Source organism: Cebidichthys violaceus, unplaced genomic scaffold (genome assembly GCF_023349555.1).
Source record: "Cebidichthys violaceus isolate CVI_PGR_0920_01 unplaced genomic scaffold, fCebVio1.0.p SCAF_11, whole genome shotgun sequence".
NCBI classification, from domain to species: domain Eukaryota; kingdom Metazoa; phylum Chordata; class Actinopteri; order Perciformes; family Stichaeidae; genus Cebidichthys; species Cebidichthys violaceus.
In genome coordinates this window covers 1,468,348-1,481,150 of record NW_027176274.1, presented here as the reverse complement: position 1 = coordinate 1,481,150, position 12,803 = coordinate 1,468,348, and the positions used below count along the sequence as shown (strand labels likewise).

The 12,803-nt window shown below is 43.6% G+C and overlaps 1 protein-coding gene across 1 annotated transcript; it reads right to left on the bottom strand.

The window, feature by feature from the left end:
* Positions 1–1,885: 1,885 nt before the first annotated feature.
* arl5a (ADP-ribosylation factor-like 5A) lies at positions 1,886–11,761 on the bottom strand. The gene is made up of 6 exons (XM_068736820.1): positions 11,408–11,761; positions 6,011–6,071; positions 5,767–5,914; positions 3,662–3,745; positions 3,209–3,360; positions 1,886–2,591 (listed from the first exon to the last, which is right to left on the bottom strand). Exons 1-6 carry the CDS (start codon positions 11,451–11,453, stop codon positions 2,543–2,545), a joined length of 540 nt encoding a protein of 179 aa, XP_068592921.1. The 5' UTR covers positions 11,454–11,761; the 3' UTR covers positions 1,886–2,542.
* Positions 11,762–12,803: the final 1,042 nt, after the last annotated feature.

The following is a 12,803-nucleotide window of genomic DNA, read 5'->3' as shown; positions in this document are numbered from 1 at the left end:
CGAGCCGCCGGTCAGACCACAGGGTGACTCTGCAGGAACAGGATATGATGTTGTTGTTTACACTCCAGACAGACATGAAGATCTGCACTGACCTTCTCTAGCTCTAGAAGAACAAAGTGACCAGTTAATGCAGGCGACCAGGAGCCGCACTGAATGAATAATCATCAGCTTTTAGAAATATTCACTCCAATCACATCTTCAGGGTGATGTTAGTGTCTGACATCATCACTGAGAATAGACTGAGGACACACAGGTCTCATGTCCTGCACTGTGGACACACAGGTCTCATGTCCTGCACTGTGGACACACAGGTCTCATGTCCTGCACTGTGGACACACAGGTCTCATGTCCTGCACTGTGGACACAAAACGCAGTGTTTCAATGAATTGGTGTACGACTTCACTGCTACAATACCTGAAATGTTTGCTTCAAACTACAAATATCTAAAACATTTTGACTGAAAGCTTTTCACAGATCAGACAATCTTAAGATAGTGGGGAAGAAAATATTCAAGCTCCACCACAGACTGTTTATCAGAGGAGGACGTAGTCGTCGTGACGTCTCGTTGGTTTGTGGATGTTTTGAAGCCTCCAGTTCGGTGATTTCGTCGTCGCCATCTTGATTTTTTGCAACCAGTAGACAGGAAGTGACCATATGTGGACTGAGGAGGAGTGACTAGAGACGCCGTATACGTCTCTGGTAGAGACCTGTCAATCACTGTGTAGCCCCGCCCCTAAATCATCCCCTGCTTTATGGTGTGTTTGACTCTAAATGTTCCATAATGTACTAAATGAACATCATGCTGTATTGAAGAAGACTGTAAACTAGAGATTGAGACCATAAACTCATGTTTACAATGTTTACTGAGGGAATAAATCAAGAGAGAAGTAGAGTCATTTTAGACTAGACTTCTATACAACCAGAGGAGTCGCCCCCTGGTGGACACTAGAGAGAATGCAGCTTTAACACTTGAAGCTTTGAAGAACTGGAGAACATTTTCTCGAGCTTTACAGCTGCAGTGTGTCGACATGATAACGCATGAAAGCAGCTGAGCTGTTTGTATTTACCTCAAACCTTCCTCTGAATGCAGAGCTTAAGTTTCTCAGACACTTCTTCTTCTAGCAGCTGCTCCGTCGCTCGTTTAGTCTCATCTTGTGATCTCTTGTTAGCAGAGGGCGTTGTGCTCACATGATCTTCACTCATTTAAATCTCCACCTTTGTCAATAAGCTTTTGCCCTTAAAGCACAACTGTATCTAAAGTTAGAAGGCGGTAGAAAACCTGCCGCAGGGTTGAGTGATGGTTATCTGTGGGACTGATAAAGGAGGATCTCATCTCATTTGATCTAGATTAAAACACAGTCATCAGATTCAAAGTGAAGAAAACTGGGATGAATGTTCACATTGAAGCCGTCTCCTCAAAAAAAAGCATCTATTCAAATACTTAAGGTCTGTGTTCAGGCTGGTAAATAATATGAACAAAAAGATAAAATCAACCACATGAGGGACTCGTCCAGCTGTGACATCCAGCAGAAAAGATGACAAAAGATAATCATAAGAGCAAAGCATGTGAGCAACCGTGTCATGGAGACAATTTGAAAGATGAAGGCAGAGCAGCTTGATGACCTGAGGAGTCTGGAGGAGTTTAACCGTCAAACCGCCATAAACCAACCTCCACAGTAAGGAGCAGAGGAGGCCTCACTGCTACGCTGTGCTCTTCCTCTCTCCCTGAACCCCTCGTCTGTCTCAACTCTCATCTCTCCTCTCTACTCCTGGAGCTGCTCATCACGCTCCTCGAGGAGCATCACCGGCACCACCAGGTCATGTGACCCACTCTGCAGAGCAGCCGACACTACACAACGACAAACTCATTCACCACACGCTGCGGTTCACCTGAAACAGATAAAAACACTTTATTTCACTGATTATTCGCAGGGACTGAAAAGAAGAGGACGTTTTGTCTTTTCTTTTGACCCTCCTTTTTCTGCATGTTTTTTTTTTTTCAGCCACCATCAACCGTCATCACTCCAACATTCTGCATCAGGCACCACGTTAAGAGAGAATACTGGACTGTACACACGGGGGGGGGGGGGGGGGGGGGGGCAATAAAAATTGCCACAGCCAGTCTGGCAATACTGCAAGGCCACCGTGGGCTGGAGTCCCACACAGCTGGAGAAGAAGTCCACCAACAGTTCCACGTCAGACACTGACGCAGACGTCCGTGCTTTGCTGAAAAAAGGAAAACCGTGCACACATGTCAGTTTAAATACTTTGAGTCTCTTTTGTCCTTCAGTAAAAAAGGTCCGTTCTTCTTTGTTGTTGTTGTTGTTGTTGTTGTTCAGAGTTCAAGACGTCTTTTGTAAAATAAATTATCACAGAAGAAAGTGACGTCCCGGCGGTCGGTCCGCCCACGCCGACGCGTCACAGGAAAGAGGAGGAGAGGCTCCGTCCATCAAACCTCCGTCCTCCACTCAGGCTCACGTCTGGAGGCAGAGAACACGAAGAGCGAGGGAGCACTCTGGATCAAACGTGGGGAAAAGGGTCATCATCTCACGCGCAGCCGGGACATCATCCACTCCAGACCCTGGCACAACCTGGAGGGAGGAGACAGGAGAGAGTCGGGCGTCAAGACGACCCACTGGCACCGCTTTCTCTTCCATGAACGCACAAAGACGCCTTCGTTTCTCTACAGTCTAACAGTAATGCAGTTCAGCTACGCATGTGATCCGTGGATTAATTACAGTTTAACCATCAGAGTGTAAATAAAGTTCTCCTGACGATGGTTCTCCTCCAGTACTCAGTAGAACATGTGGTTCTAGTCTCTGATCTCTGATCATGTTTCATTGTAAACAACCAATCAGAGGAGAGCTAGTAACGTTAGCATCTATGAAGCTAACGGCTAACCAACGGAGGTTCACTTCAGTGACATCATGATGCCTTCAGGCTCTGCTCCGTGAACATGAGTACTGGCTGAAGGTACATTATAACGTTATCATGATGTGTTCACATGTAATCTGTAAAATGTAGTTTTGGTGATCAACTTGAATAAATCTAGTAGTTTGAAGGAGATGTTTTAATATGTTAATATGGATCATCGGTGATCGGCAAGTTGTATTTGCTTCCTTTTCTGATTCCTGCTGACCCGTGCTTCTGACCCGCTGCACCACTACGGTCTAACATGACAAGAGTGACCCGTGAATGCACTTCTCACCCCTCCCCAGTGAGGGCGCAGCAGGCCTGGATGTGCCACTGGTGGTCTTTGACGGAGGTGAGCTGCAGGCTCTGGGAGATCTCAGCCACCGACATGCAGCCTTTCACATCCTGCTTGTTGGCAAAGATGAGCAGCCCGGCCCTTCTGAGGTCCTGGAGGACAGACGAGAGACAGATGGAGATCGTAGGGCAGCGCTGAACCCTTCAAAGCTTCATTCATAGCGCTGATATTCAAACTCTACAAGGTTCCCACGCTTCTTCCTGTGATAACCTCGCCGGTGTGACAGACGAGGATCAAACAATACATCATAATTCAGAGATAAAGTCATGTTTTGGTGAAGAGTGTCCATCTATTAAAGACCATTAACTGATTAGCTGACATCGGCTACTTTGAACCGGTGAAATGAAACAAACATTAATATGAATACAGATGAAAACACGCCTCGTTACTCACTTCATGTGCGAGCATTCTGCAGAGCTCCTCTTTGGTCACGGAGATCCTTTCTCTGTCTGTGCTGTCGACCACCACGATGACAAACTGCTCACCGACAACAGACACAACGACGTTCATGAAACACACCCATTCTCAAACGACGCCACTGCATTCCAACAACGTGACTCTGCAGACAGTCGCTGCTATTCAACGACTACCATACATCGCTTTATAGAAGTACGTGTTCACCATAACCTGCTGTGTACCTCTGTGTTGGTGTAGTACGGGTTCTACGTACCTCTGTGTTGGTGTAGTACGGGTTCTATGTACCTCTGTGTTGGTGTAGTACGGGTTCTACGTACCTCTGTGTTGGTGTAGTACGGGTTCTACGTACCTCTGTGTTGGTGTAGTACGGGTTCTATGTACCTCTGTGTTGGTGTAGTACGAGTTCTATGTACCTCTGTGTTGGTGTAGTACGGGTTCTACGTACCTCTGTGTTGGTGTAGTACGGGTTCTACGTACCTCTGTGTTGGTGTAGTACGGGTTCTACGTACCTCTGTGTTGGTGTAGTACGAGTTCTATGTACCTCTGTGTTGGTGTAGTACGGGTTCTACGTACCTCTGTGTTGGTGTAGTACGGGTTCTACGTACCTCTGTGTTGGTGTAGTACGGGTTCTACGTACCTCTGTGTTGGTGTAGTACGGGTTCTACGTACCTCTGTGTTGGTGTAGTACGGGTTCTACGTACCTCTGTGTTGGGGTAGTACGTGTTCTACGTACCTCTGTGTTGGTGTAGTACGAGTTCTACGTACCTCTGTGTTGGTGTAGTACGGGTTCTATGTACCTCTGTGTTGGTGTAGTACGGGTTCTACGTACCTCTGTGTTGGTGTAGTACGGGTTCTACGTACCTCTGTGTTGGTGTAGTACGGGTTCTATGTACCTCTGTGTTGGTGTAGTACGAGTTCTATGTACCTCTGTGTTGGTGTAGTACGGGTTCTATGTACCTCTGTGTTGGAGTAGTACAGGTTCTACGTACCTCTGTGTTGGTGTAGTACGTGTTCTATGTACCTCTGTGTTGGTGTAGTACGGGTTCTATGTACCTCTGTGTTGGTGTAGTACGTGTTCTATGTACCTCTGTGTTGGGGTAGTACGTGTTCTACGTACCTCTGTGTGTTGGTGTAGTACGTGTTCTACGTACCTCTGTGTTGGTGTAGTACGGGTTCTATGTACCTCTGTGTTGGTGTAGTACGGGTTCTACGTACCTCTGTGTTGGTGTAGTACGGGTTCTATGTACCTCTGTGTTGGTGTAGTACGGGTTCTACGTACCTCTGTGTTGGTGTAGTACGGGTTCTATGTACCTCTGTGTTGGTGTAGTACGGGTTCTACGTACCTCTGTGTTGGGGTAGTACGTGTTCTACGTACCTCTGTGTTGGGGTAGTACGAGTTCTACGTACCTCTGTGTTGGTGTAGTACGGGTTCTACGTACCTCTGTGTTGGTGTAGTACGGGTTCTACGTACCTCTGTGTTGGTGTAGTACGGGTTCTACGTACCTCTGTGTTGGTGTAGTACGGGTTCTATGTACCTCTGTGTTGGTGTAGTACGAGTTCTATGTACCTCTGTGTTGGTGTAGTACGGGTTCTACGTACCTCTGTGTTGGTGTAGTACAGGTTCTACGTACCTCTGTGTTGGTGTAGTACGTGTTCTATGTACCTCTGTGTTGGTGTAGTACGGGTTCTATGTACCTCTGTGTTGGTGTAGTACGTGTTCTATGTACCTCTGTGTTGGGGTAGTACGTGTTCTACGTACCTCTGTGTGTTGGTGTAGTACGTGTTCTACGTACCTCTGTGTTGGTGTAGTACGGGTTCTATGTACCTCTGTGTTGGTGTAGTACGTGTTCTACGTACCTCTGTGTTGGTGTAGTACGGGTTCTATGTACCTCTGTGTTGGTGTAGTACGGGTTCTACGTACCTCTGTGTTGGTGTAGTACGTGTTCTATGTACCTCTGTGTTGGTGTAGTACGGGTTCTATGTACCTCTGTGTTGGTGTAGTACAGGTTCTACGTACCTCTGTGTTGGTGTAGTACGGGTTCTATGTACCTCTGTGTTGGTGTAGTACAGGTTCTACGTACCTCTGTGTTGGTGTAGTACGTGTTCCACGATGACCGGAGGGACTCCTGGCCCCCGATGTCCCACATCAGGAAGTGGGTGTTGTTGACCACGATCTCCTCCACGTTGCTCCCGATCGTGGGAGAGGTGTGCACCACCTCGTTCATTGAACTACAACAAACAGAACAAGGAGAAGGAAACGTTCATAAAATGACTTCATCCATTCATTAGACATATTATGGATGGATAAAATGTTTGGATACTCACAACTGGTACAGAATTGTGGTCTTGCCAGCATTGTCCAGGCCCACAATGATAACTTTGTGCTCTGAAAGGCAATAAAGACACTTAATAATATTACATAACTCACAGTGAACTCAGCCAAGCAACCCGTTGAACCCTGGGATGTAAAAGCAGGTTGTATTTAAACAATCCCCAAAACTACACCGTTTATCACAGCCAGAAGCTTTGAACCACGTCACTATCGTCAGATCTTCATCTTTCCGACCGTGGTTGAACACATCGTGTGTGACGAACGCTTCAGTAAGAAAAAGAACCCGAACCCAAGCTCACAAACATTTTATTCTACACGTGTCATTTAAAGTTTCGCCCCAAATTAAACAGTTTGAAGGAACCAGATTGTGTTAAAACATTAAATTGTGAAACTATGACGTCATGATTGATTCATCTGAGACCAACAGTCATGAAGCAGAGGATGTTAACGTCATTGTTGGACAGTGAATTCATGCGTCAGGATTCTGATCACTTTGGGCTCTTAGATGGTTTATTGTTTGTGTCTTTGTTTCAGATGTGAGTGGATACGTTTGATCAAAAGACTTGTGCTTTGTCTCGTAGTGGAGATTCACATTACCGCTTCTAAACTCACTCCATGGTCTTATGATTTATGTCATAACTGTGTTGTTCTGCACTAAAGACATGTTCTAGTTCTCTCTACTTCTAGTCATGATGGCTCTGTTTCATAGAGGAGCAGGACTTTTGTATTTCAGAGAAATTCAAGACCACAGAGAGAAACATGTGACGGGAGCAACGACAACAAAAAACACCCAAAACTACAGGGTTCAGAGAGGTTTGAGTTCAGCAGCTATGCTTCACACATCGAGCAGAGCTGAGAGAAAGTACCGTCACACACACACACACACACACACACACACACACACACACACACACACACACACACACACACACAACCTGTGATAAACAGGATGTGACAAGTAGGATGAACTGCTATCTTGCTGCTGATACACTGAAGTGACAAGACAACAGTAAGATGTCTTCTGGTGAGGAGGCAGAACAGGTAAAGGAGACACGCCATTGCAGAATGCTAGAACTTAAATCAGTTATTTCAGACCCTGTGACATCACAGAGGAAACAAATGAGGAACAAAGACCGCTTGGTGTTTTTTTAGTTCTGACAGAAGTGGGTAAAACAAGAGGAACTAGAGCGTGACCGAAAGAGATCAAGATCTTTCTACAGACACGTCTGCTCCTAGACATGCTGTTGAAGTACAAGCTCATCAGAAAGATCTTCATGTTTGGTCTACAAGAAGAGACGGAGAACAGCTGAGGAGAACTCAAGAGCTCTGAAACTGAATCCTGGATCCTCGTTTTGTGAGCTTGGAGCTCTCAAGCACGTCAAATATTCACGTCAGTGGACTGATGTTATGAAGCCTCGAGTTCAGCAATTTGTCCGTCGCCATCTTGTTTTTTTGCAACCAGTGAACAGGAAGTGACCACATCTGGACTGAGGAGGAGTGACGTAGAGACGCCGTATACGTCTCTGGTAGAGACCTGTCAATCAGCGTGTAGCCCCGCCCCTAAAGCATCCCCTCTTTATGGTCTGTTTGACTCTAAATGGAGCATAATGTACTAAATGAACATCATGCTGTATTGAAGAAGACTGTAAACTAGAGATTGAGACCATAAACTCATGTTTACAATGTTTACTGAGGGAATAAATCAAGAGAGAAGTAGAGTCATTTTAGACTAGACTTCTATACAACCAGAGGAGTCGCCCCCTGGTGGACACTAGAGAGAATGCAGCTTTAACACATGAAGAACTATTTCACTTCTAATGCTGCATTCTCAGGCGGTAGATAGCAGAAGATGTCATTTTAGTAGACGATGTCAGGATAGTATAGCAGAGTACACCAGGAACGGTAGATGCCATTACCGTCCAAATGTAAAGGACGTTACGTAGCTCCCTCACACAAGGAGAACGTTATCGTTTGTTTTTCCCGATCCGTCCAGAAGGTGTTGTCCGTCTGCCTGATTCCATGTGAAGGCAGCAGAGCTATTAGTTATTTATATATATGTATATATACACACATACAGCCTGGAGTGCCTCCCTCGTTGAGCTACATGGACGGCCCAGAGTGAGTTGGGTACCTTCAGCTTATTGTCAGGAGAGACTCGACTGACGAAAGCTCCGGTCAGCCGGCGCTCAACAGCAAAGTAAGTGTGACGGACGTTTGGCCGAACGCGCAGAGCACAGATGTCGGCTTGAATCTGAATGATGGGATGCCTCCTCACCGACCGCAGCAGCAGCAGCAGCCTGTCGATGGAGGCCGACTGGTTCCTCAGCTTTCTGTACCGCTACGCCTCAGAGCCGACGGAGACACATGATCTGAACCACGGTCACTAGTGTAAGAATGAAGAAATGTGCAGCTCTTCACAGGCTGAAGATGACCTCAGCAGTGAACTGATGACGTCTCTTCAGTGGGTCGGACATTAAAAAGAGCCCGTGAACCCTGTTAAATAAGGAGCGTCACCGTTTACAGTTGGGCTGAACCCGTTCAACTGAGCCCTCACTGAAGCAGAGGAAGTGAACGCAGCTGCAAAAGATGAACACTCTGTTGTTGTTGTTGTTTTTAATCTATGCCACGGTGTCACGATGAACCTGAAGCAAAAACCACATGACGTCTTCAGGGTTCAGAGGTCACAAGTCTGCAGCTGACAGATGCTCGAGAAGCAAAAACACTAAAATCTAGTCTTTACTTAAAAAGGTCATGCAGGTGCCGGCTAAGCCGCCTGCATGACCTTCTAACTAAACCAATGATAAACAAGCTAACAAGCCCATCACAAAGACAACTTACTGTCAAACATGATAAGAACGCGTCAAATCTCCACGCGTGAGAGGATGGAACCAGCTAAATGTGGCTAGTTTTGCCTGAAACGATGATTTTGAACGCTTCAATGATCAAAACTGGATCAGTTTTCTGTCACTAAAGTTAGACACACTGGAAGCTCTGAAATCTATCCTTGAAGCCCTAAAACAATAAACAGTTGAATAGATAACAAGACTGTTCTTCTAATCACATGGCCCGCTGCTGCGCTCTGTGAATGGACCTCTGTTGCTCCACCGACGGTGAAATCAATCAACTGGACTCAGACTTGAAGGAGGCAGCCGGGGCGAGATCCAGAGGTTACAGTAAAACGAGCAGAGAGGACGCTCTGTTAGAGCAACCAGAGATCATCACGGCTTATTCACAAGGTTCACGTCAGACAACGCAGTCAAAAGGACGTTTAATAAAGGCAGGGTAGGCCTGCAACTGACTCGGACTTTTTTGTTGGACTGTTAATTGTCTGCAAATGAGGAAACTCGCCCATCACAGATTAAACGCATCAGGAAACACTTGTTTTACTAGATCTGCTCTCTAACATATTTTTAGTAGTTTTTAATGATGTGTTGTGTTATTAGTATTGGATGTCCCTTTGTTGTACTAATTATTCCAGTTCTCGGTGTTGTTTTGGAGATGCCACGCAGAGTGTGAACTGATTTTTGTGGGTTGACTGTATTGCTGACATAACACTGATGAATCTTAATTTAATGATTTATATCAATTACTTTTGTTTTTATCTTGAAACACGGCGTTCACAGCGTCTTCAGATCCACAGTGAATGTTTGACTAATGGAGCATGTAAAGCTGTCTGTCTGTCACTCCCATTGTCCTATTGTCCCATTGTCCCATGTGATCTACTCTGTGGTCAGGATGACCAACTGAAACGGGAAGGAGGAAACGTTCAAAGTTATTCTTGAGTTGAGGAAGCAAATCAAAGAGTGAAAGGGTTTCTGGGGTTAGCTGAATTGCTGACAGATTAAAAAAAAGGTGATGTGAACATAATTTATATCTATTACTTTGTAAGATTAATTGTTAAAATGGTGAAACATGCAGAGTTTTCAAGGTTGGTGACTACACCTGGTTAAGGTGACTACACCTGGTTAAGGAGACTACACCTGGTTAAGGAGACTACACCTGGTTAAGGTGACTACACCTGGTTAAGGAGACTACACCTGGTTAAGGTGACTACACCTGGTTAAGGAGACTACACCTGGTTAAGGTGACTACACCTGGTTAAGGAGACTACACCTGGTTAAGGTGACTACACCTGGTTAAAGACTACAGTGCAAAAGTCAACGTGATTCATCCATCAGCCCTTATTGGCCCCGTTGTTTGTGCTGATGCAGCTGCTTTCACTGTGCTCTGCTCCTGTGTGTGTGTGTGTGTGTGTGTGTGTGTGTGTGTGTGTGTGTGTGTGTGTCATAACACTGTACATCAGGACTCATGTTACAGAGACCAGCTACCTGTTCACAGTCAAGAACACCGAGCAGGAATCCACTCGGTGTCACCTAACCGTCACTCCACCACATCAATAATCCACGTTAATGCAGAGAGACAGAGAGAGAGACAGACACAGAGACAGACACAGAGAGAGAGAGACAGACACAGAGAGAGAGACAGAGACAGAGAGAGACAGAGACAGACAGAGAGAGACAGAGACAGACAGAGAGAGACAGAGACAGACACAGAGAGAGAGAGAGAGAGAGACAGAGAGAGAGACAGAGAGAGACAGAGACAGAGAGACACACACACACAGACAGACAGAGAGAATATAATACTTTTATATTAATGTGTAGAGTATTTATATTTAAAGAATGAATAAATAGATATAATATATATATAAAAAATAAAATATAAACATAAAAAAAGAAAAATGAAAAAATTAATAATTTTGTGATTAAAACTGCTTCTCCCATTGCACTTAACATTTGTTTACACTCATATATACTACCTGTATTTATATATTAATATTTACACTACTTGTGTTTATTTTTCTGTTATTTCACTAAATGTGTGTACCAATTTTGCTCATATACTGAGAATATGTATATTTAAATAAAGAAAAAAATATAAATCATATATATATATATATAATTTATATGTATGTCTATAGATGGACGACAATAAAGGAATGCTCTAAACGAAGCTACACACATGTACAATAAGATATCAATATAATACTTTAATATGAATATAATAATATAATAACAATATAATACTTTAATAAGAATATAACCCTGTAATAAGAATATAACCCTGTAATATGAATATAACCCTGTAATAAGAATATAACCCTGTAATAAGAATATAACCCTGTAATATGAATATAACCCTGTAATAAGAATATAACCCTGTAATATGAATATAATACTTTAATAAGAATATAACCCTGTACTATGAATATAACCCTGTAATATGAACGTGTAGAAAGCTGTTCAGAAGCTAACAGCAGTCTTCCTCCGGGCCTTCTCTTCACCACCTTTAGCTCACACGTCTTCATCACAATAACACGGAACCGTTCTTACCTTGGTGGTTAAAAAGCCTCCAGAGCTTCGTGAACAGAATCCCCATAGCTGACGATGAAGCTTTCTGGTACCAAACCCGTCCGCGTAAGCTAAGCTAAGCTAAGCTAGCGTTGATGCTATTCAGGCGCTATCAACTTTAACCTAGCTAGCTAGCGAGCTAACTACACAGACGAAGAGCTGTCAAGGCTTTTACGTACAACCGCCATGCTTGTATTAATCTTCGTTATGTAATCTTAGTTGTGTCGCTCCCACAGGATGTATTACGTTTGAGTGAGACGGCTTTAGTGCGCTGCAGGAAAACAAAACCCCAAAATAGGTAGCCGCGCTGTGGCTAGCTGGATGGCATCAGCTGGCAGCCGTATAGAGCATGCAAGTACGCATGCGCACGGTTGCCAGTTAACTGTCAACCGTGGGCATGCGTACTTGCACACTGTCCTGTTGGTACAAATGATGTGTTGTGTGTATGTTGATGTGCAAATCTGGGTGAAAAGTACAGTTGATATGGCAATACAAAAATGACATATATCAATAAATATACATGATTTATACACATACGCATACTTCATCTTTTTTGGAAGACACTATATATATATATATAGACACCATATATATATATATATATATATATATATATATATATATATATATATATATATATATATATATGTATGTATATATATACATGTATATATATATATATATATATATATATATATATATGTATATATATACATGTATATATATATATATATATATATACGTATATATATACATATATATATATATATATATATATACGTATATATTTTAAAAATATAAAACAATTTTTTTTTATATATATTTACATTTTATTTTACATATATATTTATTTATTCATATTTAAGTAAAATATACATGTATTTATATTTAAATAAATAATATATTTATCATTTACATAAAGTAAAATTAAATTAAATTAAATTAAATTAAATAAAAATTTCCAAAGAATAATCCTTGATGATAATTTACTCGTAAACTCTCCCTGTTTGCATCCTACCTGACGGGTCGATCCTACCAGGTGACCTGGAGGGGGGCCGTGTCGGAACCACGCATGCTGACTACGGGGGTTCCACAAGGTTCAGTCCTGGGCCCCCTTCTCTTCTCGCTCTACACAACATCTCTGGGTTCTGTTATTCGCTCGCATGACTTCTCCTACCATTGTTATGCCGATGACACCCAGCTGGTCTTGTCATTTCCCCCCGGTGACACCCAAGTGGAGACGCGCATCGCTGCCTGTTTGGCTGACATCTGGAAGTGGATGACGACACACCACCTCAAGCTCAACCTAGACAAAACTGAGCTGCTGTTCCTCCTGGTGAAGGGTTGTCCGCACCAGGACCTGTCCATCACCATCGAT

Bases quoted from the DNA above. Each gene is read 5' to 3' on its own strand.
- arl5a (XM_068736820.1), bottom strand. From the start codon at position 11,453: ATGGGGATTCTGTTCACGAAGCTCTGGAGGCTTTTTAACCACCAAG. The intron at 5,915-6,010 runs GTGAGTATCCAA...TGTTTGTTGTAG, and splicing joins ACCACAATTCTGTACCAGTT to TTCAATGAACGAGGTGGTGC. The intron at 3,746-5,766 runs GTACGTAGAACC...GTCGGTGAGCAG, and splicing joins CGTACTACACCAACACAGAG to TTTGTCATCGTGGTGGTCGA.